The sequence below is a fragment of the Myxine glutinosa genome, chromosome 4 (assembly GCF_964187855.1).
Source record: "Myxine glutinosa chromosome 4, kmMyxGlut1.1, whole genome shotgun sequence".
Lineage (NCBI taxonomy): Eukaryota > Metazoa > Chordata > Myxini > Myxiniformes > Myxinidae > Myxine > Myxine glutinosa.
In genome coordinates, this window is record NC_136264.1 from 159,931,661 (window position 1) to 159,957,431 (window position 25,771).

General features: G+C 41.7%; 1 protein-coding gene across 7 annotated transcripts in view; it reads right to left on the reverse strand.

The window, feature by feature from the left end:
* LOC137425448 (bifunctional heparan sulfate N-deacetylase/N-sulfotransferase 1) overlaps positions 1 to 25,771 on the reverse strand; it is a 276,161-nt gene that overhangs the window by 8,556 nt on the left and 241,834 nt on the right. For all 7 annotated transcript variants that reach the window (XR_013623242.1, XM_068113904.2, XM_078776673.1 and 4 more), the window contains 5 exons: positions 22,880 to 23,008; positions 22,487 to 22,669; positions 16,436 to 16,532; positions 7,178 to 7,301; positions 6,592 to 6,766 (listed from right to left, as the gene is read on the reverse strand). Coding sequence is in view for 6 of the 7 variants with exons in the window: in XM_068113904.2 (XP_067970005.1) it covers positions 6,592 to 6,766; positions 7,178 to 7,301; positions 16,436 to 16,532; positions 22,487 to 22,669; positions 22,880 to 23,008 (708 nt within the window). In the remaining variant the exon portion in view is untranslated. The remainder of the gene's footprint in view (positions 1 to 6,591; positions 6,767 to 7,177; positions 7,302 to 16,435; positions 16,533 to 22,486; positions 22,670 to 22,879; positions 23,009 to 25,771) is intronic.

A 25,771-nucleotide genomic window follows, 5' to 3' on the forward strand; every position in this document is an offset into this window, starting at 1 on the left:
AAACCCAATCACACCCATAAATGCTACAGAAGCGGCATCATTGAGTATGAAGATACATTTCTAAGTTTCGATAATCTACACTATAATACTCTCCTCCAGTCTGTCCGTCCGTTCAGGGAGGGGCTTCCACCTTTCAGGGAGGGGCTTTCCACCGTTCAGGGAGGGGCTTCCACCGTTCAGGGAGGGGCTTCCACCATTCAGGGAGGGGCTTCCACCATTCAGGGAGGGGCTTCCACCATTCAGGGAGGGGCTTCCACCGTTCAGGGAGGGGCTTCCACCATTCATGGAGGGGCTTCCACCATTCAGGGAGGGGCTTCCACCATTCAGGGAGGGGCTTCCACCATTCAGGGAGGGGCTTCTACTGTTCAGGGAGGGGCTTCCACCATTCAGGGAGGGGCTTCCACCATTCAGGGAGGGGCTTCCACCGTTCAGGGAGGGGCTTCCACCATTCAGGGTGGGGCTTCCACCTTTCAAAATCAAATCTCCACCATTTTGTTTGCTCCGCAAAGCTCTGAGGTTTCAGAAGACTCCTTTGTAAGGCTCGTGCTTTCTGACTCTCACGGTTTTATCTAAACTCTAATTCGATATCTGATTTCATTTTTAGCTCACCTGGAACGAAGTTCCGGGGAGCTTATGCGATGGCGTGTCGCCTGTTCGTCCGTCCGTCCATCCGTCCATCAGTCCATAAACACTTGCAAATTCTTCTCCAAAACCGCTGATGGGATTGTGACCAAACTTGACACAAATTACAGTCACGTGAAAAAGTAAGTACACCCCATGTAAAGTTTTAACTTTTTCAACATATTTCAACATACAGCTATTTGATCTTCATTTCAAAAATATTGATAGATAAAGGTGATATAATATAACAAATATCATGAAACATTTACATTTTGTTGTCCATTGTATAATTTAAATAAACATAAATGCAAATTTCGCATGTGGAAAAAGTAAGTCCACCCTTGGCTCTAATAGGTGGTATTGCCCCCGTTGGCAGAAACAACCTCAAGTAGGCGTTTCTTATAACTGTCTATCAGTCTCTGACATCGACTGGGAGAAATTTTTGCCCACTCCTCCATGCAGAATTATTTCAGCTGTGTGATGTTTGAGGGGTTTCTTGCATGCACAGCTCGTTTCAAATCCCCCCACAACATCTCGTTGGGATTTAGATCCGGGCTTTGACTTGGCCATTCCAGAACCCTCCATTTCTTTCTTTTCAGCCATTCCTTGGTGGATTTACTGGTATGTTTAGGGTCATTGTCATGTTGCAAGGTCCACCTTCGGTTGAGCTTCAACTTTACGACAGATGGCCTCACATTATCCTCAAGCACCCTCTGGTACAATGAAGAATTCATTGTGGATTCTATGATGGTGAGCTGCCCAGGCCCTGATGCAGCAAAGCTGCCCCAAACCATAATATTTCCACCACCATGCTTTACAGTTGGTATCAGGTTCTTGTGGTCAAATGCTGTCTTTGGTTTTCGCCAAACATGTCTTCTGGTACTGTGGCCAAATAGCTCTACCTTTGACTCATCTGTCCAGAGCACATTGTTCCAGAAGTGCTGGTCTCTGCCTCGGTGTTCATTGGCAAACTTCAGTCTTGCCCTGATGTTCTTTCTGGACAGCAAAGGTTTCCTCCTGGCACACCTCCCATGTAGATCAAATTTGTGCAGCCTCTTTCTAATGGTAGACTCGTGCACTTTGACATCAACAGTGGCAAGAGCTACCTGAAGGTCGCGTGATGACATTCTGGGGTTCTTAGAGACTTCTTTCAGCATCTTGCGGTCTGCTCTCGGGCTGAACTTGCTGGGGCGGCCTGGCCTGAACAAGTTGGCATTTGTTTGGAATCTTCTCCACTTGTAGATGATCTTCCGGACAGTCGAATGATTCATTTCAAATTGTTTGGAGATCTTTTTAAATCCCTTCCCAGACTCGTAGGCATCTATAACCTTCTTTCTGAAGGCCTCAGAGAGCTCTTTTGATCTAGGCATGGTGATGCCGCACACTTCAACAACAAAGAGCAAACCAAACTAAATGTCTGAGGTTTAAATAAGACAGGTTCCTCCAAGATCCTCTCTGACGATGTTCTAATCATTTGCACCTGAGCTGGTGCACCTGATTCTAATTTTAGGTATTTGAAGTAGTGATAAATGTCGGGGTGTACTTACTTTTTCCACATGTGAAATTTGCATTTATGTTTATTTAAATTATACAATGGACTACAAAATGTAAATGTTTCATGATATTTGTTATATTATATCACCTTTATCTATCAATATTGTTGAAATGAAGATCAAATAGCTGTATGTTGAAATATGTTGAAAAAGTCAAAACTTTACATGGGGTGTACTTACTTTTTCATGTGACTAAAGTTATGTTGTGACAATATTTGTTATGTTGTCACTAAAGTTTGTTCACGGCATTAAGGGAATTGGGGTTTACCGGGGGTCAAAGTGGATCCAGGTTTGACTCACCAAAATAGGAATTTGCTTTTTTCTCTGAAACTACACACAATATTTCAATTAAACTTGACCACAACCTTCATCACCCGTGATGTACCGAAGTTTGTTCACGGCACGAAGAAAATCGAAGTCTAAGGCAGTTTATGGGGGGGTGGGGTCAAAGTGGGTCGAGCTTTGACCCCCCAAAATCGATATTTGCTTTTTTCTCAGAATCTTCGCACACAATTCTGATGAAACTTGACCACAACCCTCATCACCCATGTTATACCAAAGTTTGTTGACAGCATTAAAAAAATCGGGGTCTAAGACGGTCTACGGTGGGAGAGGGCATGTTGCCCCCGCCCCCCCCCCCCCCCCAAAGTAGGTATTTGCTCTTTTCTCTGACTACACACACACTTTCAATGAAACTTTACCACAACCTTCATCATCCGTGTGGTACCAATGTTTGTTGAAGGCATTAGAAAAATTAGGGTCTGAGAAGGTATACAGGATGGGAGAGGGCTCGTCCCCCAAAATAGGTATTTTTTTGTTTGTTTGTTTAAAGTCTTATGATTATGTTAGTATGATTCCACATGCTGCCCTGTCTTCAATAAACCATTGAAATTGGTTTAAAATACATTTAGTTGGTGCAGTACACTGTTTATTCCACCAGGTGGGCACCAGGGGTATTGCCCCTATGTTTTCGTAGTCGCATCTGATTTCGCTTTTCGTCGTCGAAAGGAGAGAGGCCAATCCTCTCAAGTCAAGATAGAAGTGTCACTCTCCTCCCTCCCATCCCTTCTCCCATCTACCCTCCCTCCTCTCCCCTGTACATTGTGCGCGATGACAATGAGGGGGGAAGATTTGAGGTTTTTAAGTCACATTTTCGATTACGTGTAATTACACATTATAAACTGTATTTCCCATGTGCACGCACATGTATTCCCATATGATGTGATGTCAATAAATTGTGTAGATTACATCACTTCTGGATCTGACGAATTACCAGTAACCATTTTGTGGAACTCTTCGTGCAGCATCTAACTCAAGATGTCCAAATGTTATACACGTCTATGCACATGGGTTTCCCACAGGTGCCCCACTAGTCTTAATAATATGCTTGCTCATGTGTCTGTTCATGTGTCTGTCTGTCTGTCTGTAACATTCCATTCCACCATTGGTTGGACAGACAGCCTGACTCCACCCACAATTTCTACTTGGAAAAAAATAATGCGGCCGTCATGTTGGTGCCATGCGAAGTCAAACCATCTTCGGAGCTTTCATATTCACGATCTCTGTGCCCTCACTCTAACTTTTTCCTTCGTTGTAAAATGACAGTTAAAAGGATTTCAAGGTTTCGGTGTCATGGGCCTTGTGAAGATCGGCCTCGGTGATCGTGCAGCGGTCTGTAAACCTAACTTATACACCGCCCAAACAACTATGAGGCATTCTCTCAAGGAGGGCTTAAACCCATGTCATTATAAAAGGTCTTTGTCCGAGGTCATTATTTACTTTTAATGATGTGTTTATATACACTCGGGAGAAGATCATTGGTTTTGGATCGGTTTATTGTCACATATCTTTTCTGCATACGGTATATGGGATTGCAAGTTGGACAGGTGACCGAGACAAGCCATGACCTGCTCAGGGTCATATATATTTTCCCTATATCTTGTGGGATTGAGTTGGACGGGCGACCGTGACAGGTGGGGAGGGGTTCTGAAGGCTTGAAGTAGGGAGGTGATTGATGCTTTAGGGTTGGGAGGGGCAGGTGAGAACTGGAGGTTGGGAGGGGGAAGAGGTGAGGACTTGGAATCACATTTTACATCAGGTAGAATTTACACAGGTCCCTGCTACTTATTTTAATAATGTTCCACAACATGGGGCATGCTGTTGTACTACTATGATTACTTTAAAACCCACAATTAACTTGCCTACGGTACTCTTCATAAAGCACATTCTTCAGAAAGGCTCAACATCCTTCGGGCGGACATTGATGCATCATTCTGCATGTGACACCTGGAGACAGTTTATAGCTGGGTCGAGATTCAAACCAAGGTTGGACAGTTCATAGGCAAGTGTGCACACCTCTAGGCCATCCTGCCTCTAAACTATCTCTGTAAATAAAGACGTGCCCTACAGGGCATGCTGATAATATAAATAAATAAAAATCAACTGAAATGCACTCAATGGAGGTGAGTGTCTCAGGTGTGTATATATAATATATCCAGTCCACCAATTTTGATATTATATTTTCCTTGTGACGTCAAAGTTGAACTTATCTGAGATATTTACAATATGAAGCTCTGTGCCAAGTTTGGTGATTCTAGGTGCCCTCATTGTCCAGTTATTCTGCCAACAAACAGGTGACACACAGATGGTCTCATGCTCTGGTCTATGGCCCCAGCATGAGAAATACAATAATACTTTGGGGCTCAGGTCAGGGGTCAGGTATGGGAGCAGGTGCCGGAGCAACGCGTCGCCGCGTCCTCTTTCCGCCGGTACTCCATGGGCCTCCGTCTGGCTATCCCCATTTCCTTGAGATGCTAATCAACCTTCTCCACTCATGAGGCTCCCCACTCGCTGAGAGAAACTGATGAATAGGATCAGCATCAGGAAAACGAGCCACATGTCCATACAGCCGCAGCTGACGCTCACGGACTGTACAGGTAACAAATCTCATCTGAGTCTCTCTCAGCAAACTTTCGTTGGACACAAAGTCTGACCAGCGATAGCTGAGGATTCTCCAAAGAGACCTGGTACAGAAGGAATTAAGTCTCAGATCCTTGGTCAGAGTCCAAGTCACATCCGCAGAGCAAGACTGGAAGCACCAATTACTTAAAGACTCGGACTTTCGTCCCCCTGCATAGGTACCGACAGCGCCACACCTCATTATCCAGTGAATCCATGACACCCCAGGCCCGACCCAGACGTCTATCGACCTTTGACTCACGACACGCGGAGACATGAATATCACCACCAAGAGAAGTCCATCTGTCTGTGACCTCAACGTTCTTGCCACAAACGGGTACAGACAAGATAGCAGCATCCAATATGTCATTGAAAGCTTGGATCTTAGTCTTGACCCAGGTGACCCGTAATCCCAGCGGCCGCCACTCCTCGTTCAGCGAAGCAAGCGGCCCCCTGGAGGGCCCCCACAAGGACATACAGAATCTCCGTAAAGATGACTACATCATGGGAAAAATCAAGGTCAGAGATCTTGGCATTCCCAAACAACGTGCTGCAGCTAGATCTCTCCAACATCCTCCCAGAATCCAGTTCATACAAGCGCTGAAAAGTGTGGGGGGCAGCAGCACACACCCCTGACAAACTCCATTAACAACTGGAAACAAGTCAGAGATAGAACCACCAGAAATTACCTTTGAGTAGTTTGGGGCTACTGAAATGTAATTGTGGCAAAACTGCTACCAAGGTTTATAGGACTTGAAAGATCATTTAATTTTGGGCATTGAAGGGTTTATAGGTGTGTGTGGGGTAGGGTGGGACATCACACCTGGAGTAATTATTAAGTGTGCAGGTGAATCATCCTCTGCTGGAATATTATCGCTTAAATAAAATCACATGGCTTGCTGTCAATGCTGCAATTACTGGTGCACTGAAAAAAAATTTTATTGGTGTCACTAATGTCATTAAAACTTTTCTCAGAGTTACTTTTAAAAGATTTTATAGCCTCATTAAGTCCAGTTTTCATTTATGTCGATCAGAAGGTCCAGATTTTAGCAAGCCGAGCTGTTCGTAAGAGCAGGACACCTTGATAGGACTTCCCTGTAGGAGTGCAAACCACAAAAAGGGGCCCTGTTTATAGTCTTGTGTCGGCTTGGAATGTGCTTCCCTCCTAACTTGCCAATTTGGACATCTCCATTCCTGTTCACTCTGACAATTTGGCAGGATGCTCTATTTCAGGTGTGTGTATAACTAAAGTGCTGGCAGCATCTGGTTAGCTCAGAAAAGATTGAACACATTAAGGCCTAGGCCACCTTTCATCGAATCATGCGATGAAAATCGAGGAGATGGGCCTACATAGCATTTTCTCATCCCCCCTCCTGTACTGAAATAAGGTTTACTTCTGGTACGCCACACCGATTAACTGCCAACTCACAATTAAAAATCATCTGTGACCTGTGCATACCTGGTACCAGGAGTAGGCACGGTCCGCAGGGTTAATAAGGACGGTGATGAGCTTTGCATGGGGCAAAAGTGCATAGGCTCGCCAGGCAGCGGGCTCTGCGGCAAAGTAGCAAGCACTCTTCTCAAAGAGCACCTGTGTTGAGTGGTTGAGTGGCGATGGGAAAAACTCCATGTACCTGCGTACACGTTGAAAGTGGGTTCATGTTACAGTCTCTCTTCTCCAATTTCCACCCATCCTCAACCCGCCACCCCAAATCAGCCTGAAGAACACACTTGTATCTCGCTCCTTGACATCATACGATTCTCCTTTTCACCATTTGGCACCGGCATTTACAATCAACACTCTAGTTGTTTTACCACCATGATGCCAATGCTGTACACATTCTGATTCTGATGTACTCGTACCATACTCTAACCCTAACCTGTCTGTGAAATACTGACATGGCAGTTTATAGCTGTGTCCAGATTCAAACTCAGGCTAGACAGATTAGAGGTGAGTGTGCATACCTTTAGGCCACTCTGCTAGCCTAGTGTACAGATGGAGCTAACAAATGTTACCACCAATTTTCAAAACAAGGACTTTTTACCAGTCTAAGCCTCGTTGGTAGTTCGCTCCATTGAAAAACTGCACTTCCTCATAGGCCGTGGCACTGGGAAAACTGCTGACCACCGAGGGGTGCATCTTGATGAACATGTACAATGCCGTGGTGCCTGTGGGTAGGTACAGCCAAAGACCAGACAGGGTGGTGCATAAGTCAGATGCTTAGTGGCTACTCAAGGTTATTAAAGGTGAGTGGATACAGGTTGGTGTATTAAATCTCAAAGCCTAACTAGAAAGCATGTGAAAAAGCAAAGCCAGTCCATGTCCGTTGGTATTCAGTCATCTTCTTCTTCTTCTGTATCCTCAAAATATCGAAAACAGTTTTTTTTAAAAATACAAAATGAAAATTGATGATTTTATGCAATCTTGACATTTGACCTTTTGATCGAAAAAAAAAACAATCGACTCCGACCTTTTGATGAGTGAACCAATTCAGAGACCTGATATGTAAATTCCTGAATTTTTAGGTCAATCGAGTGAAAATTGATATTACGCAACCTTTACCTTTGACCTTTTGATCTAAAAAACAATCGGCTTGTTGGTTTTGATTGGTGCACCAACTCAGTGACCTAATATGTAAATTCTTAAAATGTCAGATCAATCGGATGAAAATTGACGATTTTATGTGACGCTGACCTTTGACCTTTTGAACAAATTATTGATTTTCCCTCTCTGTATTCTCATAAAGCTTTGGTTAACATTTGATGACAAAACTCAAATGGTAAATTAAAATTTCAGGTCAATTGGATGAAAATTGATGATTTTATGTGATGCCGACCTTTGACCTTTTGACTAAATTATTAATTTGCCTTCTCTGTATTCTCATAAAGATTTGCTTAACATTTGATGACAAAACTCAAATGGTAAATTAAAATTTCAGGTAAATTTGATGAAAATTGATGATTTTATGTGATGCTGACCTTTGAACTTTTGACCAAAATATTAATTTGCCCTCTTTGTATTCTCATAAAGCCTTGGTGAACATTTGATGACAAAACTCAAATGGTAAATTAAAATTTCAGGTCAATTGTATGACAATTGATGATCTAGATGACGCTGACCTTTGACCTTTTGACCAAATTATTAATTTACCTTCTCTGTATTATCATAAAGCTTTGTTTTTAAATTTGATGACAAAACACAAATGGTAAATTAAAATTTCAGGTCAATTGGATGAAAATTGATGATTTTATGTGACGCTGACCTTTGACCTTTTGACCAAATTATTAATTTGCCTTCTCTGTATTCTCATAAAGCTTTGGTGAACATTTGATGACAAAACTCAAATGGTAAATTAAAATTTCAGGTCAATTGGATGAAAATTGATTTTATGTGATGCCGACCTTTGACCTTTTGACCAAATTATTAATTTGCCTTCTCTGTATTCTCATAAAGCTTTGGTTAACATTTGATGACAAAACTCAAATGGTAAATTAAAATTTCAGGTCAATTTGATGAAAATTGATGATTTATGTGACACTGACCTTTGACCTTTTGACCAAATTATTAATTTGCCTTCTCTGTATTCTCATAAAGCTTTGGTTAACATTTGATGACAAAACTCAAATGGTAAATTAAAATTTCAGGTCAATTGGATGAAAATTGATGATTTTATGTGATGCCGACCTTTGACCTTTTGACTAAATTATTAATTTGCCTTCTCTGTATTCTCATAAAGATTTGCTTAACATTTGATGACAAAACTCAAATGGTAAATTAAAATTTCAGGTAAATTTGATGAAAATTGATGATTTTATGTGATGCTGACCTTTGAACTTTTGACCAAAATATTAATCTGCCCTCTTTGTATTCTCATAAAGCCTTGGTGAACATTTGATGACAAAACTCAAATGGTAAATTAAAATTTCAGGTCAATTGTATGACAATTGATGATCTAGATGACGCTGACCTTTGACCTTTTGACCAAATTATTAATTTACCTTCTCTGTATTATCATAAAGCTTTGTTTTTAAATTTGATGACAAAACACAAATGGTAAATTAAAATTTCAGGTCAATTGGATGAAAATTGATGATTTTATGTGACGCTGACCTTTGACCTTTTGACCAAATTATTACTTTGCCTTCTCTGTATTCTCATAAAGCTTTGGTGAACATTTGATGACAAAACTCAAATGGTAAATTAAAATTTCAGGTCAATTGGATGAAAATTGATTTTATGTGATGCCGACCTTTGACCTTTTGACCAAATTATTAATTTGCCTTCTCTGTATTCTCATAAAGCTTTGGTTAACATTTGATGACAAAACTCAAATGGTAAATTAAAATTTCAGGTCAATTTGATGAAAATTGATGATTTATGTGACACTGACCTTTGACCTTTTGACCAAATTATTAATTTGCCTTCTCTGTATTCTCATAAAGCTTTGGTTAACATTTGATGACAAAACTCAAATGGTAAATTAAAATTTCAAGGTCAATTAGATGAAAATTGATGATTTTATGATGCTGACCTTTGACCTTTTGACCAAATTATTTATTTGCCTTCTCTGTATTCTCATGAAGCTTTGGTTAACATTTGATGACAAAACTCAAATGGTAAATTAAAATTTTAGGTCAATTGGATGAAAATTGATTATTTTAGGTGACGCTGACCTTAGAACTTTTGACCAAATTATTAATTTTCCTTCTCTGTATTCTCATAAAGCTTTGGTGAACATTTCATGACAAAACTCAAATGGTAAATTAAAATTTCAGGTCAATTGGATGAAAATTGATGATTTTATGTGATGCTGACCTTTGACCTTTTGACCAAATTATTAATTTGCCTTCTCTGTATTCTCATAAAGCTTTGCTTAACATTTGATGACAAAACTCAAATGGTAAATTAAAATTTCAGGTCAATTTGATGAAAATTTATTTTATGTGATGCTGACCTTTGACCTTTTGACAAAATTATTAATTTGCCTTCTCTGTATTCTCATAAAGCTTTGGTTACCATTTGATGACAAAACTCAAATGGTAAATTAAAATTTCAGTTCAATTGGATGAAAATTGATGATTTTAGGTGACGCTGACCTTTGGCCTTTTGACCAAATTATTAATTTGCCCTCTCTGTATTCTCATAAAGCTTTGGTGAACATTTCATGACAAAACTCAAATGGTAAATTAAAATTTCAGGTCAATTTGATGAAAATTGATGATTTTATGTGATGCTGACCTTTGACCTTTTGACCAAATTATTAATTTGCCTTCTCTGTATTCTCATAAAGCTTTGGTTACCATTTGATGACGAAACTCAAATGGTAAATTAAAATTTCAGGTCAATTGGATGAAAATTGATAATTTTAGATGATGCTGACCTTTGACCTTTTGACCAAATTATTAATTTGCCCTCTCTGTATTCTCATAAAGCTTTAGTTAACATTTCATGACAAAACTCAAATGGTAAATTAAAATTTCAGGTCAATTGGATGAAAATTGATGATTTTAGGTGACGCTGACCATTGACCTTTTGCCCAATTTGCCCTCTCTGTATTCTCATGAAGCTTTGGTTAACATATGATGACAAAAGTCAAATGGTAATTTAAAATTTCAGGTCAATTGGATGAAAATTGATGATTTTAGGTGATGCTGACCTTTGACCTTTTGACCAAATTATTAATTTGCCTTTCTGTATTCTCATAAAGCTTTGGTTAACATTTGATGACAAAACTCAAATGGTAAATTGAAATTTCAGGTCAATTGGATGAAAATTGATGATTTTAGGTGACGCTGACCTTTGACCTTTTGACCAAATTATTAATTTGCCTTCTCTGTATTCTCATAAATCTTTGGTTAACATTTGATGACAAAACTCAAATGGTAAATTAAAATTTCAGGTCAATTTGATGAAAATTGATGATTTATGTGACGCTGACCTTTGACCTTTTGACCAAATTATTAATTTGCCTTCTCTGTATTCTCATAAAGCTTTGGTTAACATTTGATGACAAAACTCAAATGGTAAATTAAAATTTCAGGTCAATTGGAAGAAAATTGATGATTTTATGTGATGCCGACCTTTGACCTTTTGACCAAATTATTAATTTGCCTTCTCTATTATCATAAAGCTTTGTTTAACATTTGATGACAAAACTCAAATGGTAAATTAAAATTTCAGGTCAATTTGATGAACATTGATGATTTTATGTGATGCTGACCTTTGACCTTTTGACCAAATTATTAATTTGCCTTCTCTGTATTCTCATAAAGCTTTGGTGAACATTTGATGACAAAACTCAAATGGTAAATTAAAATTTCAGGTCAATTGGATGAAAATTGATGATTTTAGGTGATGCTGACCTTTGACCTTTTGACCAAATTATTAATTTGCCTTCTCTGTATTCTCATAAAGCTTTGCTTAACATTTGATGACAAAACTCAAATGGTAAATTAAAATTTTAGGTCAATTGGATGAAAATTGATTATTTTAGGTGACGCTGACCTTAGAACTTTTGACCAAATTATTAATTTTCCTTCTCTGTATTCTCATAAAGCTTTGGTGAACATTTCATGACAAAACTCAAATGGTAAATTAAAATTTCAGGTCAATTGGATGAAAATTGATGATTTTATGTGATGCTGACCTTTGACCTTTTGACCAAATTATTAATTTGCCTTCTCTGTATTCTCATAAAGCTTTGCTTAACATTTGATGACAAAACTCAAATGGTAAATTAAAATTTCAGGTCAATTTGATGAAAATTTATTTTATGTGATGCTGACCTTTGACCTTTTGACAAAATTATTAATTTGCCTTCTCTGTATTCTCATAAAGCTTTGGTTACCATTTGATGACAAAACTCAAATGGTAAATTAAAATTTCAGTTCAATTGGATGAAAATTGATGATTTTAGGTGACGCTGACCTTTGGCCTTTTGACCAAATTATTAATTTGCCCTCTCTGTATTCTCATAAAGCTTTGGTGAACATTTCATGACAAAACTCAAATGGTAAATTAAAATTTCAGGTCAATTTGATGAAAATTGATGATTTTATGTGATGCTGACCTTTGACCTTTTGACCAAATTATTAATTTGCCTTCTCTGTATTCTCATAAAGCTTTGGTTACCATTTGATGACGAAACTCAAATGGTAAATTAAAATTTCAGGTCAATTGGATGAAAATTGATAATTTTAGATGATGCTGACCTTTGACCTTTTGACCAAATTATTAATTTGCCCTCTCTGTATTCTCATAAAGCTTTAGTTAACATTTCATGACAAAACTCAAATGGTAAATTAAAATTTCAGGTCAATTGGATGAAAATTGATGATTTTAGGTGACGCTGACCATTGACCTTTTGCCCAATTTGCCCTCTCTGTATTCTCATGAAGCTTTGGTTAACATATGATGACAAAAGTCAAATGGTAATTTAAAATTTCAGGTCAATTGGATGAAAATTGATGATTTTAGGTGATGCTGACCTTTGACCTTTTGACCAAATTATTAATTTGCCTTTCTGTATTCTCATAAAGCTTTGGTTAACATTTGATGACAAAACTCAAATGGTAAATTAAAATTTCAGGTCAATTTAATGAAAATTGATGATTTTATGTGATGCTGACCTTTGACCTTTTGTCAAAATTATTAATTTGCCTTCTTTGTATTCTCATAAAGCTTTGGTTAACATTTGATGACAAAACTCAAATGGTAAATTGAAATTTCAGGTCAATTGGATGAAAATTGATGATTTTAGGTGACGCTGACCTTTGACCTTTTGACCAAATTATTAATTTGCCTTCTCTGTATTCTCATAAATCTTTGGTTAACATTTGATGACAAAACTCAAATGGTAAATTAAAATTTCAGGTCAATTTGATGAAAATTGATGATTTATGTGACGCTGACCTTTGACCTTTTGACCAAATTATTAATTTGCCTTCTCTGTATTCTCATAAAGCTTTGGTTAACATTTGATGACAAAACTCAAATGGTAAATTAAAATTTCAGGTCAATTGGAAGAAAATTGATGATTTTATGTGATGCCGACCTTTGACCTTTTGACCAAATTATTAATTTGCCTTCTCTATTATCATAAAGCTTTGTTTAACATTTGATGACAAAACTCAAATGGTAAATTAAAATTTCAGGTCAATTTGATGAACATTGATGATTTTATGTGATGCTGACCTTTGACCTTTTGACCAAATTATTAATTTGCCTTCTCTGTATTCTCATAAAGCTTTGGTGAACATTTGATGACAAAACTCAAATGGTAAATTAAAATTTCAGGTCAATTGGATGAAAATTGATGATTTTAGGTGATGCTGACCTTTGACCTTTTGACCAAATTATTAATTTGCCTTCTCTGTATTCTCATAAAGCTTTGTTTACCATTTGATGACGAAACTCAAATGGTAAATTAAAATTTCAGGTCAATTGGATGGAAATTGATAATTTTAGGTGATGCTGACCTTTGACCTTTTGACCAAATTATTAATTTGCCTTCTCTGTATTCTCATAAAGCTTTGTTTACCATTTGATGACGAAACTCAAATGGTAAATTAAAATTTCAGGTCAATTGGATGGAAATTGATAATTTTAGGTGATGCTGACCTTTGACCTTTTGACCAAATTATTAATTTGCCCTCTCTGTATTCTCATAAAGCTTTAGTTAACATTTCATGACAAAACTCAAATGGTAAATTAAGATTTCAGGTCAATTGGATGAAAATTGATGATTTTAGGTGATGCTGACCTTTGACCTTTTGCCCAATTTGCCCTCTCTGTATTCTCATGAAGCTTTGGTTAACATTTGATGACAAAACTCAAATGGTAAATTGAAATTTCAGGTCAATTGGATGAAAATTGATGATTTTAGGTGACGCTGACCTTTGACCTTTTGACCAAATTATTAATTTGCCTTCTCTGTATTCTCATAAAGCTTTGGTTAACATTTGATCACAAAACTCAAATGGTAAATTAAAATTTCAGGTCAATTGGATGAAAATGATGATTTTGTGATGCTGACCTTTCACCTTTTGACCAAATTATTGATTTGCCCTCTCTGTATTCTCGTAAAGCTTTGGTTAACATTTGATGACAAAACTCAAATGGTAAATTAAAATTTCCGGTCAATTGGATGAAAATTGATGATTTTAGGTGATGCTGACCTTTGACCTTTTGACCAAATTATTAATTTGCCTTCTCTGTATTCTCATAAAGCTTTTAGTTAGGCAGCTTAGCAATTTTTGGGGGAACGACTTTACAAAAGTACCATTTTTATTTTAGTGGTTCATTGGACCATATGCAATAGAATTAGGACCGGAGGCAAGACATTTCCAGTGTTTGACTTTTGCGCAAATACGACTCGCACAGCATAATATCGAGCAATACATTTATGCAAATAAATCATCAGCTATTGGAGTTAGACTAAAATCGTAAATACATAAATTGCTGGACAAATTACCTTGAACAACATGTTGTCTGTTCTAAAGCTATATCGTCATTACATCCTTGTAGTTGCGTACATGTTAGATATATGAGAGGTGCGCGAGTCACAAGCATAACACATTTGTATAAACACTTGGTATTATATTACTAATTATTATTATTACATGGAAGCATAAGATTTATTATGCAGGCATGCATAAGTTTTACAAATAACACTGCATGTAATGAAATAGAAGTTAGCCTCCTTGTTGAAAATATATACATAATTGGTTTTTGTCCAATAAAAAGGTGAAGAACACTGTATATTTCTTGCCTCCGGTCCTAAATCTATTGTATATGGTCTAATGGACCACCAAAATATAAATGGCGCTTTTGTCAAGCCGTTCCCCATTTTCGATAAATATGCTGCAAAGCTGCCTGACTATTTGGTGAACATTTGATGACAAAACTCAAATGGTAAATTAAAATTTCAGGTCAATTGGATGAAAATTGATGATTTTGTGATGCTGACCTTTGACCTTTTGACCAAATTATTTATTTGCCCTCTCTGTATTCTCATAAAGCTTTGGTTAACCTTTGATGACAAAACTCAAATGGTAAATTAAAATTTCAGGTCAATTGGATGAAAATTGATGATTTTGTGATGTTGACCTTTTGACCAAATTATTAATTTGCCCTCTCTGTATTCTCATAAAGCTTTGGTTAACCTTTGATGACAAAACTCAAATGGTAAATTAAAATTTCAGGTCAATTGGATGAAAATTGATGATTTTGTGATGCTGACCTTTGACCTTTTGACCAAATTATTAATTTGCCCTCTCTGTATTCTCATAAAGCTTTGGTTAACCTTTGATGACAAAACTCAAATGGTAAATTAAAATTTCAGGTCAATTGGATGAAAATTGATGATTTTATGTGATGCTGACCTTTGACCTTTTGTCAAAATTATTAATTTGCCTTCTCTGTATTCTCATAAAGCTTTGGTTACCATTTGATGACAAAACTCAAATGGTAAATTAAAATTTCAGGTCAATTGGAGGAAAATTGATGATTTTGTGATGCTGACCTTTGACCTTTTGACCAAATTATTAATTTGCCCTCTCTGTATTCTCATAAAGCTTTGGTTAACCTTTGATGACAAAACTCAAATGGTAAATTAAAATTTCAGGTCAATTGGAGAAAAATTGATGATTTTGTGATGCTGACCTTTGACCTTTTGACCAAATTATTAATTTGCCCTCTCTGTATTCTCATAAAGCTTTAGTTAACCTTTGATGACAAAACTCAAATGGTAAATTAACATTTCAGGTCAATTTCATGAAAATTGATGATTTTGTGATGCTGACCTTTGACCTTTTGATAAAATTATTAATTTGCCCTCTCTGTATTCTCATAAAGCTTTGGTTAACATTTGATGACAAAACTCAAATGGTAAATTAAAATTTCAGGTCAATTTGATGAAAATTGATGATTTTATATGATGCTGACGTTTGACCTTTTGACAAAATTATTAATTTGCCTTCTCCATATTATAATAATACAGATTTCATGAAAATTTGATGTGGTAAAACAGTGATGGCCAGGACAGACACACAGACACACAGAAGTGATTACAATGCCCCGTCTCCTGCGTAAAAGAAGGGACATTGCATCACGATGACGATGGTTCAACTCGAACACACAATCAAGTGCTACATTCATATGAGCAATTTCTTCTGGTTCCCTTCCCTGCCACATTAACTTGTGGTCAAGTAAAGGTCATTTTGCATACGATGTTCCTCTAGCCTGGCTAGAAACTGAAAACTGGTTCCTAATATGTCCCGAAGCAATTAATTTGTACAATTACCTGTCTTCTGTGGCCCAATAATAAGAAAGTTGGGCAATCGGTCACAAGTCTTCTCTTTGGACCAGATCTCCTGATGCCGCTTGTCAATGCATGGGTTCTGCAAAGGTGAAGTGTTATTTTGCATGTTTCGAAAAATGAGACAACTCGAGGTCATATGATGACTCCCAAAAACAACAATGCAAATGATCGTCTGGGGCACCTGATTGGTGAATTTGTAACCAAATCGCAGATAAGCAAGAGATCAACATACCATACATAATGATTTGGACCAAAGGAGGTATAATGGGTCTCAGTGTAAATTGTGTGGAAGGAGTAGAAGAGAGCACATAAGGAAAGATTCGGGTGGCTGGAATACAACACCTTACCCCACACAGTCTTGAGAAAAAAGGACATTGGAGAGGGGAGGGGGTTAAGGGTCTACGAGCAGTAAATTTGATTTTTTTTTTATTTTTTTTTTTTATTTTTTGTATACAATATCGAGGCTCGTGAAAGAGCGAACATTAATCACATGAACACACAGAAAGACAAACCGACACATAAAACATATAACATAGGGAGCGGTAGACAAGATGGGGAGAGAGGGGGAGAGAGGGGGAAGGACACAAACACAACATTTGAGAGCAGGGACCGAGAGACATGGAGACATCGAGAGATCTGAGAGAGGGCGAGGGCTTTGGGGGGGGGGGGGCGTGGGAAGGGGGCAGTGGGAGAGGTATAAAACATATGGACACTGCCAGGACTTCCAGGAAAGAAGTTGGAATTTCAAACAAGGTGGATCTGGGGTGAATTAGCGGGGGTAGAAAAGATCAAGGTTTTGGATGGGGGAAGATAAGAGATGGTGGTGAACAGCTGTTTTAAAGACCTGGAGGGAGGAGTGGGATTGAAGGGAGTGAGGGAGTTTGTTCCAGAGGCGGGAGAAAAGAGGAATGAAAGAGTGAAGGTGAGCGGAGAGCCGAGATTTCGGCAGTTTAACCATCAGAGGGTTGCTGGCAGATCTTGTGCGACCTGTAGGAATATTTGGGGGACAGAGCACAGAGAGAGCTGGGGGTGCAAGGCCGGAGAGGAGTCGGTAGAAGACAGAAAGACCACCTACCTGCCTGCGGTGAGTGAGTGAAAGGCCCTCAGAGATAGCTTCATCGCGGGAGATTCCAATAATTCTGAAAGCTTTGGTTTCAACAGCGTGAAGCCGAGCTAGGTGTGAGGCAGGAGCACCGGCCCATAGGGGAGAACAGTATTCCATTGAGCTGCGGATGAAAGCCTTGTATGTGGTGAGGAGCTCAGGTGTGCCGAGGAAGGACTTCGCACGACGGAGGATGCCCAGTCGGCGACTGGCTTTGGAGGCCAGCTTGGAAATGTGGTTTTCCCAAGAAAGATCATGGCAGATAGTGAGACCCAAAATCTTGAGCGACAGAACTTCTTGGAGAGGATTGTTGAGAAAGTAGATGGGAGGGTTGTCCAGTCGATCTTTTCGGAGAGACATAGTAAGAGTGTGAGATTTGTCAGGATTGAAAGACATGTTCCACTTGTTTGACCAGTCTGTGATTTTGTCCAGGTCTTCAGAGAGTGAGGAGGCAGCAGACTGCCGATCTGAGGGAAGAGGAATGGAGCGGCAGAGAGTGGAGTCATCAGCAAAGAGATAGAGAGGATTTTCGAGAGAGTCAGAGAGATCATTGATGAAGACCAGAAAAAGCACGGGGCCCAGAACACTGCCTTGGGGAACTCCAGCCTGAACAGGAAGAGGAGATGAGAGAAACCCATTCAGGGCCACACGTTGACGACGACTAGAGAGGAAGTCCACCAGCCATGCGTGGAGATTTCCATGGATACCAAAGGAGGAGAGTTTGGTGAGCAGAGCGGGGTGCCAGACCGTGTCGAAGGCACGTGATATGTCGAGGGAGACAGCTCTAATTTCCTGTTTGGCATTGAGGACCTCCATCCATTGTTGAGACAGCAGAAGCAGCATGTCCAGAGTAGAGTGACCTGGTCTGAAACCAAATTGATGATCAGAGATCAAGCCATTGGAGAAGAGGAAAGATTTCATATCAGAAGCAATGATGGATTCCATGACTTTGCTGATAATTGGGAGAAGGCTGATTGGTCTGTAGTTGCTAGGATCTGTTTTTGCACCTTTTTTGTGCAAAGCGGTGATGTTGGCTGATTTCCAAGCAGATGGCAGTTGACCTTGAGCAAAAGAGAGGGTGAAGAGAACAGAGAGAGGGTGAGATAGAGCAGCAGAGCAGGATTTTAGGACCCGTGGGCTGATGCCGTCGGGTCCAGTTGCAGAATCAGAGTCGAGGGTTGACAGAAACTTTTCCACCTTGTCAGGAGGAAAGGACACGGAGTCCAGGAGCAGCAGGGTACGACTGGGTATGGTGGGTACAGAGAGGGATGGGTTTGGGACACAAGATTTAGAGGCAAACACAGAGTTGAGGCATTCAGCTTTTTCACGTGCGGAGTCAGCTGTGTAGCCGTTTGAGGTAAGGGAGGGGATGGAGGGGGAACAAACACCAGAAACGGATTTGACCAGACGCCACCAGGATTTGGAAGAGGGAGACAGATAAGAGAGTTCGGTCTTGAGAACGGAGAGATATTGTTTCCTGGCTCTCCTGAGGGTGGACACACACTTGTTTCGGGCTTTGTGAAAGGAAATGAGATTTCCTTCCGTTGGATTTGCTTTCCAGGAGACAAAGGCAAGTTGTTTCTGGGCAACAGCCTCACCACAAGATTCCGTGTACCATGGACGGGAGGAAGGGTATGACAACTGAAGACGAGATGGGATAAATCTGTGCATGAGAGAGAGCAATTTACTTTGGAAGAATTCCCAGGATGAGTTGATGTCAGAGGTGGTAGAGATGGGAGACCAGTCCAGATGATTGATGGCTGCTTGAAGACCGTGCCAGTTGGCCTGAGTGAAATGCCAGACTCGTCGACGCTGAGCAGGCTCCCTGAGGATGGTCAGAGAGATGTCCACTTTAACAAGGACATGATCAGATGATCCGATCGGAGCAGAAGAAGAGCAGCAGACATTTTCAGGGAAGTTAGTCATAACCAAGTCCAGAAGAGAAGATGTTCCGTTGACTGAGATCCGAGTCGGGAAATTGACAGATTGTGTCAGTCCCAGTGAGTCGCAGAAGTCCTTTGCTGAGGAGCCATGGCTGGTGAGAGAGGTACCCACACCCAGCCAACTGGCATGATGACAGTTGAAATCACCACATATGAGGAAGAGAGAGTTGGGATGAGTAGATAGAAGTTGGTCCATATCATCAGACAGCGAGATGTAGATGGAGTCATCACTGTTTGGTGGACGGTACAACACACATATGAACAAGAGGTGGGAGCGAAGGGGAAGCCGGAGCCAGAGGTATTCCTGGGGGTGAGGAGGAGAGAGTGCAGTGCAGGGCGAGTGAGGAAGAGAGTTTTTGATAAAGATAGCAACCCCGCCTCCAGGACGAGGCTCAGGTCTATCATACCGGAGGAGGGAGTAGCCCGGGAGAGATACTATGGAATCAGAGACATCATAAAGGAGGAAAGTTTCTGTTAAGCAGATTACGTCTGGTTTGACAGAAGCAACCTGTATGGAGAGATCAGTTAAGTTTGAACGAAGGCCCCGGATGTTTGAGGTCCATACCGTTAATGAAGAGGAAGGGGGAGCATCAGATACAGAACAGGGGGGAGGAGGGGTAGGGTAAGATGTGGAAGAGGTGGAAGAGGTAGGGAGAGCTGTTGAAGGTGTGTCAGAGATTTCAGAATAGCTCGGAGAAAGGGAAGGATGGGGCGGACAAAAGGTTTGATGGTGATTGGGTGAGCCACAATGAGGTGTTATTTGAGGAGGGGGAAGAGCGAGGCAGAAGGTTGGGGGAGATGGAGGTGAGAGTTTGAAGGGGGAAGAAGCGGGGAGGACGCTTTGAGGAGGGGGAGTGAGCGGGGGGAAATTGAGAAGTAATGAGGGTGGGGAGATTTGAAGGGGAGGGGTGAGGGGGGAGTTTGGGAGGGAAGGGACAAGGGGAGGGATTTGAAAGGGATGGGATATGGGGGAGATTTGGAGGGGAGGGGTGAGGCAGGAGTCTAGGAGGGGAGGGGTGAGGGGGCGTCTTGGCGGGGAGGGGTGAGGGAGTAGTTTAGGAGGGAGGGGGCAAGGGGGGAGATTTGAAAGGGATGGGTGATAGGGAAGATTTGGAGGGGAGGGGTGATGGGGAAGATTTGGAGGGGAGGGGTTATGGGGAAGATTTGGAGGGGAGGGGTGAGATTGGATTTTTGAAAGTGTACGATTTATGGGAAACGAACATTTATTGCAAAATGAGTTTCTTGTGACCTTCGAGTTAAAAATACGTTTAAGGACGCTGGATGGAGGATGGAGTGCAGGAGAGTTTAGGGAATGTAGAACAAAGGCACTATAGGAGATGGATATATTTTTTGGGATGAATTGATTTGGTGAGCAAGTCGAAAGCAGCCTTTTAAAGAAGAAGAAGAAAAAGGTGTTATAAAATATGACGGAATACATAACTTGAGGGGAAAGTGTAAACATTGAAGGTTAATGAGTGAAAACTATCTGGGGAAATGGGGGAGAAACACGTGGTCGAAGAACGAACGAACGAATAAGAATGAATAAACGAATGAGAACAGAGAAGGAAATGTTTTTTTTTTTTTTTTTTTTTTTTTGAGTTGAGATTTACACAAGGAAGTAGGCTATGGGTGAAAAGACTGGGAATACAGAGAACGAAAGTTATTGGATCACAAACGACGGACCACTGAGAGAAAAACAAAGCCTCAAGGTTGTACAGTGCACACTGTACAAGGCCTTGCTCGCGACACGGCAAACAGACGATCAATTTATGAAAGATAAACACCGAGAAACAACCAAAGTTGCACACAATAACTTCACACACCGAAAGATAAATACAGTTTCGACAAAATACAATTGTGAACAGACTTAACTTCGAAAAACGTGGAGACCGTGTGGAGCTTCGAAAATCCCTGCCGCCGTCTCCAAGATCTCGCGAGATCTCCCCGAGATCGAGATTGGTCAAAATGAAGGAAAATGCCGTAATATTGTGTCCAAGTACTGCTAAACGGAAGGTTTTTGAAAATGTCAAGAATTTCTCGTCTCTCCATCAGCCAAGATCTTTATTGGGCCGCCCATATAGCAAGGCCGGCCTCCAAAACCATCCACAGACTGGGAAGCCCCTGTTGATCCAAGTCTTTCCTTTTAAAAAAATTTTAAAAATCTGAACTACCGACAGTCGATAAGGCCTCTGTCCAGGGTCATTAGACTACTGCTCTCCCCTCTTAGCGAAGACCCAAGAACCACCTTGGAACTCTCTCCAAATTCAAAACTCTCAAAATTATTGGAATCTCCCACAATGAGGCCTAAGTACAAGGGATGCTGCAGTGCTCTCGCATGACATGCAGGTTGGTATGAATTTTACTACCTCTCCTCTGGTTTAGCTTCCTCTGCTGTCTCAGCCTCCTGACCTTCCCCAACCACTCCACAGTATCCACAGTATCCCTCCAATAACCCACTCCAAGCAAATTTCCAAAATGCAGGCTGACTGCACATGTCAATATTTTGTTCCTCACTTCTCCAATATGTGGAACTACCTTCTTTCTCTTTCTCTTTCTTTCTTTCTTTCTCTTTCTTTTTCTTTTTCTTTTTCTCTCTCTCTCTCTCTCTCTCTCTCTCTCTCTCTCTCTCTCTGACCTTTTACTATTTATTTCCCTCCTTATTATGTCCAAAGGTTGCTCCACCGCCCTATTGTCAGTTCATACCCTCAGTTACCTTGCTCTTCCTTGAGCCTCACTGTTGTAGAAGAATCAAATTGGCAACCTTGTCTCCCCAACCCTGTCCCTCTGCCTTCAAAGAGAATGTAATGTCAGAGGTAGATCATCGTTCACCCCGAACCACCTCAATATTTTGGGTGAAACTTTGCTTAGACAGACAAACCTAGGCCCAAAACTACCGGAACCTAATCACAAGCAGTACGACAAACTAAACAGTCACACTCAAACAATGCCACCCACGACATAAAAGCCGGGTAAAGGGAAAGGTCTTACCTGCCAAATGGCCTCACGATCATTCGGGAAAAGTTGAAAATACTTTTGCCCGAGTTCGATAGGTGTGGAGGTGCTGAGACGAAGGTTGGTCCATCGGCGTAGAAAGTCCACCAGTAACTCAAAGGTGTAGAGACCCAGCCGGTCATTTCCATAGTTCGAAAGGTGAGTCATAAAAATACTGATCTGTGGGTAGTGATGGTCATTTGAAACATCCAGGAGTCATCTCATAGGTACATTCCTTCAAGCAGACAAAACTGTGGTCACCATACATACAGTAAATAGCATATTGATGGAAAACAATCAAAAATAATTTGAAAGTAAAATAGGGAATAGTTTCAGGCCACTCTAGTAGAGTCAACATCACTCGAGGATCATAACCGAATAAACATTTACCGGGTTCAGAACGATGGTCATGAATAGCTCGCCACCACGGATGCTCTTTTCCAGCTCCACAACTCCTCGTGGATATTGCTTGAAGAAGATCGTATGTGTGTAAAGACCGCACGTCTGGCGCGGTAGGACCTGTACCAGGCCAAGGAGAAACAACGTGCTTTGTGAGAGGACAACGTAGGCATAGATACTGGTACATGCTGTTCTAACTACAAACGAGATTCCCAAAAGTTAGAACAAAAGGCCAAAAGAAACGAAGCACCATATTGGATCAAATAATTGGTTGCAGCTGTATCACTGTTGCTCTGTTTTATTGATGGCATTATTACATTGTTATCACAGCGATTTTTGATAACTCTCCTTTTCACTACAATTCATATCAGTAGTGAATCCAGATTCAGGTGTTCCATAATGGCAAGGATTACACTAGTCTGCGCGAAGGGCACAGTGGGATCTTTAACGTCCGCCAACGAATGCCGACAGACGGGATGCCCAGTTAACGTCCATCCGAGGGACGGAACACTCCTTGATGATTCACCCGGCCTCTGAAACACCGGATGCCAGTTTATAGCTGGGTCGGGATTTGAATCCAGGCTAGACAGCTTAGAAGAGAGTGTGTGTATCTCTAGGTCCATCCTGCCCACCTTAGTATTGAATAAAACCTAGAATGACACTCAGTAGAGCAGATACCTCTGTCAGGCTGAACAGTTTACGTTTTGTATCCCACTGATCGGCCGAATCTGCACCATACCTGAACCAAAATCGAATCGGCCTGTTCTTGTCACCTGCCCAACTCATCCACCAAGTTTCATCCGAATCCGCCCATAACTGTTTGAGTTGTAACTTGGTACATACTTGTACCAAGTTTGACTTGGTTCCCTTCAGCCGTTAAGCTATCGCGGTAACAAAGGCCTGTTACACACTCTGACTTTTGACCTAGTGACCCCAAAATCGAATAAGATAATCTTTGCATCATAACACATAATTGTATCAACTTTGATCAGAATCCCATCACTGGTTCACAAGTTATTGTGGTAACACGATTTTTATCTAACATGACAGCTGACCTTTGATATTTGACCGAGTAACCCCAACATCAAATAAGTTAATCCTTGCATCATAACACATACTTGTACCAACTTTGGTAAGAATCCCACCACTGGTTCACAAGTTTTCATGGTAATGTAGGAGTTTGTTCGAGAGCAGCCGGGGTCACGAATGTAGGTGTCGCCATGCTCGTTGGAAGCCCCCGAAAACGTTCGGGAGCAGCCGGGGTCACCAATGTAGGTGTTGCGGATGACGAGAAGACGAGGCCATTTTTAGGTGTTCAAGGCTCCTTTATTCCAACAGAACTTCTCACGCGAACGGAACTCATACAGCTTTTATAACGCCAAAACCCTCTTCGGAGGGCGTGGCTCCAACAACCGCACGCACGTCACGCCCACATCACCAAAAGCCCCACTGGCCCGTGCCCGTGGATTATGTCCCAATAAGGTAACCGCTACATGCGCCCCCCCCCCAGAATGCACTCGCACGGGCAATGCCAGTCCTCGGGGGGGCCTTAACCACCTGGCCGAAACGACTGATGACCCGAGCAGGGGCTGCGAGCGGCCTGGCGGTCGGCGGGCCAACCGGGGACTTACCCGATGGGGGACGGCCCCGCCGTGGGGTTGAGCCGACCGAGGAGGTTGGACAAGTCCTCGGGGGAGGCTGCTGAGGTTCCTTTCTACACGAGAGCTGTAGCTGTAGTTGTAGCGTTTTCGCGAGTTGTAGTTGTAGTATGTAGTTGCGCGAAGATGACGAGCAGCAGTGCTGCCCGGGTCAGTGTGCGTGAAGGTGATGAGCAGCAGTGCTGCCCGGGTCAGTGCACGCGAAGGTGACGAGCAGCAGTGCTGCCCGGGTCAGTGCGCGCGAAGGTGACGAGCAGCAGTGCTGCCCGGGTCAGTGCGCGCGAAGGTGACGAGCAGCAGTGCTGCCCGGGTCAGTGCGCGCGCGCGAAGGTTACGAGCAGCAGCGCACGTTGGAGAAGGCTCACCACTCTGGTCGCAGAGGAGGTGCTTGGCCGTAGTGCGCGCGAAGGCTATGAGCAGCAGCGCACGTTGGAGAAGGCTCACCACTCTGGTCGCAGAGGAGGTGCTTCGCCGTAGTGTGCGCGAAGGTTACAAGCAGCAGTGCTCGGCCTGTGTGCGCAAAGGTTAAGAGCAGCAGTACTCGGCCTGTGTGCGTGAAGGGTACGAGCAGCAGTGCTCGGCCTCAGTGTGTGTGAAGGAGACGAGCAGCAGTGCCGCCAACGTCTGTGCACGCGAAGGTTACGAGCAGCAGTGCGTGTGAAGGTGCCGAGCAGCAGTGCCGCCAACGTCAGTGCGCGCGAAGGAGACGAGCAGCAGTGCCGCCAACGTCTTGTACTTGCGCCCCTTCAGAGGATCCTGTAGAAGGCTCACGACTCTGGTCGCAGAGGAGGAGCCCAGCACAGTGCGCGCGAAGGTTATGAGCAGCAGTGAGCACGAAGGTGACGAGCAGCCATGCCGCCAACGTCAGTGCGCGCGAAGGAGACGAGCAGCAGTGCCGCCAACGTCTCGTAACTGCGTCCCTTCGGAGGATCCTGTAGAAGGCTTACCCCTCTGGTCGCAGAGGAGGAGCCGAGCGCAGACGCGACCCAACAATATGCCATGTCACCCGCGGAAATGTTCCGAAGGGTGAACTGGGCCTCAGCCTGCGCGAACCAAACGGGCGCCCGTCGTTCCCAAAACTCCGGCAGTTCAATCGAAACTGCGTTTGCAATGTTCGTTTGAAGCCTCCGAATCCGTTCGGGAGCAGCCGGGGTCACCAGTGTAGGAGTTCGTTCGGGAGCAGCCGGGGACACCAATGTAGGGGTCGCCATGCTCGTTGGAAGCC